Raw genomic sequence first — 5,110 nt, 5'->3', positions numbered from 1 at the left:
ACACAGGCTCAGCTTCCCTCCCACCCTCCCTCCCCCCTTTCCTCCTTCACTCTCTCTCCCTTTGCCTCCTCTTCCTCCATCCCTACCTCGCCCCGCCCTCTCAGCGTAAGAAATGACTTCTTCCAACCATTTGTTTTTATATTTTCCCCAGTCTCTGGGGTTTTTCCGGTGGAGTGTGAGCTCTTACTACTGGCTGCTGCTGAAGAAAATGGGGAATTAATATATATATATATATATATATATAGGGCTGAAAAAGAAGGGGAGGGGGCCAAAGGCAAAGGAAGTCCGCATCTCTGTCTCTGCATCTCCTGCACCGAGACCGGAGAGGATCATGCAACACCTTCAACCGTGGAGAGCTCTGCTCCTCTTCACCGTGCTGTGGCAGCCCGGCAGCTCAGACAAATACGGTAAGATGACTCTGAAGCCGTGTCCACGGGCACTACCTCGGTATTTTTCAGTCTCGATTTCCTGCGGTCCACTCACAACCATTTCAGCCTGCTGTGATTTAAAAGATCGACGTGTTGATTTGCATTAAAGATATGAACTCAGTCAATACTTGTCATGAAGAACCCGGCTGTATGACGGTGATGGTCACAAATGACAGTAAACAGTCGGTAAAGTGGAGGAAAATAAAAATAAAATAAAGAGTAGGAAAAGTTATGTTCAATGACTGTTTGGATTTTTCATTGAACACATAAATGACTACATATTGTTCACATTTTTATGCCAAACAAGCTTCCCACAAATGGTCCAAGACATTTTTGGAAAAATAAAAATTACATTAAAAATACCTGAAATTAAAATGAGTAGATATTAGCAAATATTTGAAAAAACAAAGGCATTGTCATTGGCTTTAGTATTTTATTTGTTGTATTTTAATGTTTACTTACGCTCTGACAGTGTAGTTCAGGCCACAGAACTGATGGCAGTGACAGTGGCAGTGATAGCAGTCATCAATGATTATCAGATCTGGATTATAGCTGTAGCTGGAGTAAAGGTCTTCACAAGGCTGATTAAACTGCCATCACTGGTCAACTGCACAATAATGCGACAAATGTATTTATTTAAATATATAAACATATGACCTCGTGAAACATGGCAGTGGCCCACATGTCATTCTTACCTCCTGATATTCTGTGATGTCATAATAAACTCATTGCTTTGTAACTATATGTACATTCTCTTTTTTAATATATAAATATTTGTTCCTGCTTTAATACAAATACATATAAGAGACATGAAAGTATGAGGGAAAATACGAGCAGGTGCTCACGTTAGCAGACCTCTACAGCATTTGCAGGAGAGACAGACTATCAGGAGATATCTGTGTAAAACCAGGTTTTTATAGACTAAGATATATGTTGTTCCATAAATCTATTGCAAAAAAAAAAAAAAAAGCTAAACCTATTTGAGACGGCCTGTGTCAATGGTACAAAAAAGAGCAATCAATAATGCACAGCACAATGACAAGAAAAGGAAACCATAAACCACCGGGGATTTCAGCACCATGGACAGAAACCACTGAAGCCTGCTTTCTTTGACTCTTCCATTAAAGGCTTTTACACAGTCATCCATACATCTGTCGGTTTGGTGAGCCGTCCACACAAGGCACAAAACGTTCCTGTCTGTCAAACAGACAATCTGTTGCTGAGACGGATTCTTTTTTTTCTTTCTTTCTTTTGTTTCTCATTGACAATGGTTTTGACAAAAGAAACAAAGGTGAAAATAACAAAGCTGTTTCACCTGGACGAGTCACAGTCTTACTTCACTTGTTACTGGGGAGTTTCATCATGCTCTTACATCTCATCTTAACATTTTTTTTTCTTGCCTAGTTATGCATGTGTTAGCATTCCTTTCAAAAGCAAGTCAAGATTCTAATTTAACCCTCTTGGACTGTGGGTTATAACATTCGGGATTGTTTTATCCATGTATTTTAGTACCCAGAGTGCACCTGTGTGCAAAAGAGACAGTGAGTTTTTTTGGGGTTTTTTTTTTAATGTAAGCTGCAACTCGGATGAGTCACATAAAACACATTTAAGTCATGAGTCACTTTACTTAAAGATAGAAAAAGTCATTCTCACTTATGGTTTGAACCACACACAAACACAGCTGCACCTGCAGTCAGTAGAACTGAACGGCAGATACAGAACTCTCTTTGAGTTGAAAAGGTTGATTTGCCCGACATTGCAAAGACATAAAACAGTAAAAAGGACAAAAAAGGGAAAAAATAAATGAACAAATGAAAGTTAAAGATTTGTGTGAATATTTCTTCAACCACCATTGAATGTTTTCTAAATAGGGGATGGTGTGAAATGTCAGGAAGATCTGAAATATGTACGTGAATAATAAACCCAGGCTTCTTCTTCTTCAGTTCGATGGTTCATCATCATCAGTGATCTGTGTTGTTTTAAATGAATGGTGTGCAGCAGCTAGGATGCTGATACTAATTCTGGGTGCCGCTTATCTGTTGTGTTCCACATAAACTGCCGTCAAAATTACCCTAAGAAATTGACCTGGAACACCTGCGACCAATCTGACTCAAATCTCTCACTTTCTCTTTTCCAGGTTGTCTGTTTGAGGCAACACTGTGCTCAAGGGATGAGTTTTGCTCCCACGGTAAGAACAACTCACATTGAAATAAATAAATAAAAACAAAATAAAAAAACCCAAGCCCAGATTTCTGCCTCTCTCAGCCGTGTCTGTCTATCTCCCTCTGTCATCACCTCTTCTCTTTATCTAAGCCCTGCCCCCTGCTCTATTGTCTCCATGGCAACACTGACATCACGGTGAAGTCGTCTCCCCCACAGTTGTTGTGCTAATACTGTGATGAGTCACTGCCACACACTTACGCACTTCTATGGGAAACTGCTCTTACGTGCACACAGCCGTCAAACAGAATACTAAAGAGATTTTTTTTTTTTGTTTGTTTTACTTAAGGCTCAATTTGTGCCTGATTGATCGGCACACTGCTGCGTCTGTGGACAGAATCCAAGAGAAGAAAATATTTGATTAAGTCGTCTAATTGGTTGTAACAAACCATTTGTTTCTCTTTGCGAACCTCGTGTTTTGAATCCCTTCCAGACGGTGCAAATCAAATTGAGAATTGGACAAGTTGTTTTTTGGCTTGTGTTTGAAAGATCAGGAGTTCACATGGTTTTGTTTTTTCCCTCCACAGTCATAAGAGATAAACACACGTCTAACCAGCGCTTAAAAAAAAAGTGACATTTGCCCTTTCCAAAATACATGTAGACGTCAAAATGTCTTTTTTTGGGTCTCTGTCACCAGGTTGCTGTTTTTTGTATCCGTCTAATGAATTACTGAATGAATGAAAAATACAGCGTGTGGACAGGATCAAGTTCACTGGCAGTTCTCATAAAGCACCAATACTTTAAAAAATAACAATTTAAATTAAATATTACACAGTCAAAATTTTGTGAAGTGGCAATACATGATTTAATTCTAACTAAAAAAGCCTAATTTTTAACCACAGCTCTTACAGTTTCACTAAGACCACTGACCAACTGGGTCTCTTTGTTACTGGGAAACGTTTCCTCCCAGAAATGACACGACCTCAGGCAGAAGAAAGGTCAACAAAGGGATGTTTACATTTTAGAAAGTGATGACCTTGTTGTTTTGTTTTTGACATTTTCTGCATGTTTTGCCTTCACTTTAGTTGGTGCAATATGACAGGCTAACAGCTGTGTTTACAAATGAATCAAAAAGCCTCATGACTGTATCTGTTTTGTTATTCATTACATCAGATAATATTTTAGCCTCTTCCATATTGACTTCTATTTGTGTCCTGTTTGCATCAGTGCTCTGTGACGGGGCCTCATCGCTCTACTGTACCAGTCTGCCTGTGCACTTAATTTCATTTGTTAGAACTGAGATGGACAGTTCATGCTGTGGTCAGCCTGTTACCGCTACTTAGCACAGCAACCTGCTGCTCCACTCTAAACTGAACTACGACACTGTATACTAGCATTTTTCACCTCTATAGATATTAATCATTTCTCACTACTGATAATAAAATATGAAGTTTTAAAGTAAATTTTTTTAAAAAATCTCTGTTTTTTTGCAGCATTTGTTTCCAAAGGTCTAGTTATTGGTCAAGATGGGCCACATTTTCAGACAATGTTGTGTTTTTTTTCTTTCATTTAATTTTGATTTATTTTGGTCGTTAATCTTCTTCACTATTGCAAAGGTACTGGATTTAAAATGTTTTGTCTTGGCACCAGATAAAAAGCACCATTTCAATGTAGATTTTTTTTTTTTTGTCTTATTTGTTCGTCTTAACGATGAGGAACTTTTGTGTCTTTGATCATTTTTATATAACTTAAACACATGAGCTTCCAGATTAAATTAAAATCTTTCTCTTCAACAATTATAAAAAATAATCTGCAGCTGGCGATAATAATAATAATAATTAACAAAAATGTTTATCCTCTTTCACCGTCTCTCTGTGGCTGTTTCAGCCAGTTAAAGCCTGTGATGACTCATCGCTGCAGCAGATAATAGTCTGCTCTCATTTCTTCTCACATTATTTGTTTTGTATGGCAGAGTGAGAATATGTTCATTTCAACTTCATTGTCAACAGACAAACGAACAAAATATTAAACAACATTTTTTTTTTCTCTCCTTAAGTGTCAGATCATGTGCTCCAAAGACGTGACCTTATGTTTTTTTTTCTTATCGTTAAAAAAACAATTGCATGCATTTTAAATGTAGAGCCCGACTTGTTATTTTCAATTCAACATGGATCAGATGAGACGCTGTCAGACTGAATAAGGATTTATCTGTCTGAGAAGTAATTTACAGTTTGTTGGTGAAGTAGAGAATGTTATTGAGCATTATTTTAAAACTGCCAGTGCAAATACCAATTTAATATTTGATATGAGCAAAGTGTCCTCCTGTGGACAAAGTGTCCCCACAGTAGTCCCCCCCCCTCCCCCCCCACAATTACAGTTATGCACACACTCTCTTGTTGACATAACCTTGTCAAAGGGACTGTGACGGGCAGCGTCGGAGTGTGGGCCACTTCAAATCTATGACTCACAGCCGTGGGCTGACGCGGTGTGTGAGTGTGTTTCTGTTTAAATCCATACACTTT

At 38.3% G+C, this 5,110-nt stretch overlaps 1 protein-coding gene across 1 annotated transcript in view; it reads left to right on the top strand.

Annotated features, from left to right (window-relative positions):
* Window positions 1-231: 231 nt before the first annotated feature.
* ptprna (protein tyrosine phosphatase receptor type Na) overlaps window positions 232-5,110 on the top strand; it is a 15,692-nt gene continuing 10,813 nt past the window's right edge. The window contains exons 1-2 of the mRNA XM_008328603.3: window positions 232-407; window positions 2,566-2,616. Of these exons, the coding sequence (XP_008326825.1) occupies window positions 332-407; window positions 2,566-2,616 (127 nt within the window). The 5' untranslated portion in view covers window positions 232-331. The remainder of the gene's footprint in view (window positions 408-2,565; window positions 2,617-5,110) is intronic.

Source organism: Cynoglossus semilaevis, chromosome 16 (genome assembly GCF_000523025.1).
Source record: "Cynoglossus semilaevis isolate Cse_v1.0 chromosome 16, Cse_v1.0, whole genome shotgun sequence".
NCBI classification, from domain to species: Eukaryota; Metazoa; Chordata; class Actinopteri; order Pleuronectiformes; family Cynoglossidae; genus Cynoglossus; species Cynoglossus semilaevis.
Note: the sequence above shows the minus strand (reverse complement) of the source record. Positions and strands in the feature narration are given on the sequence as shown.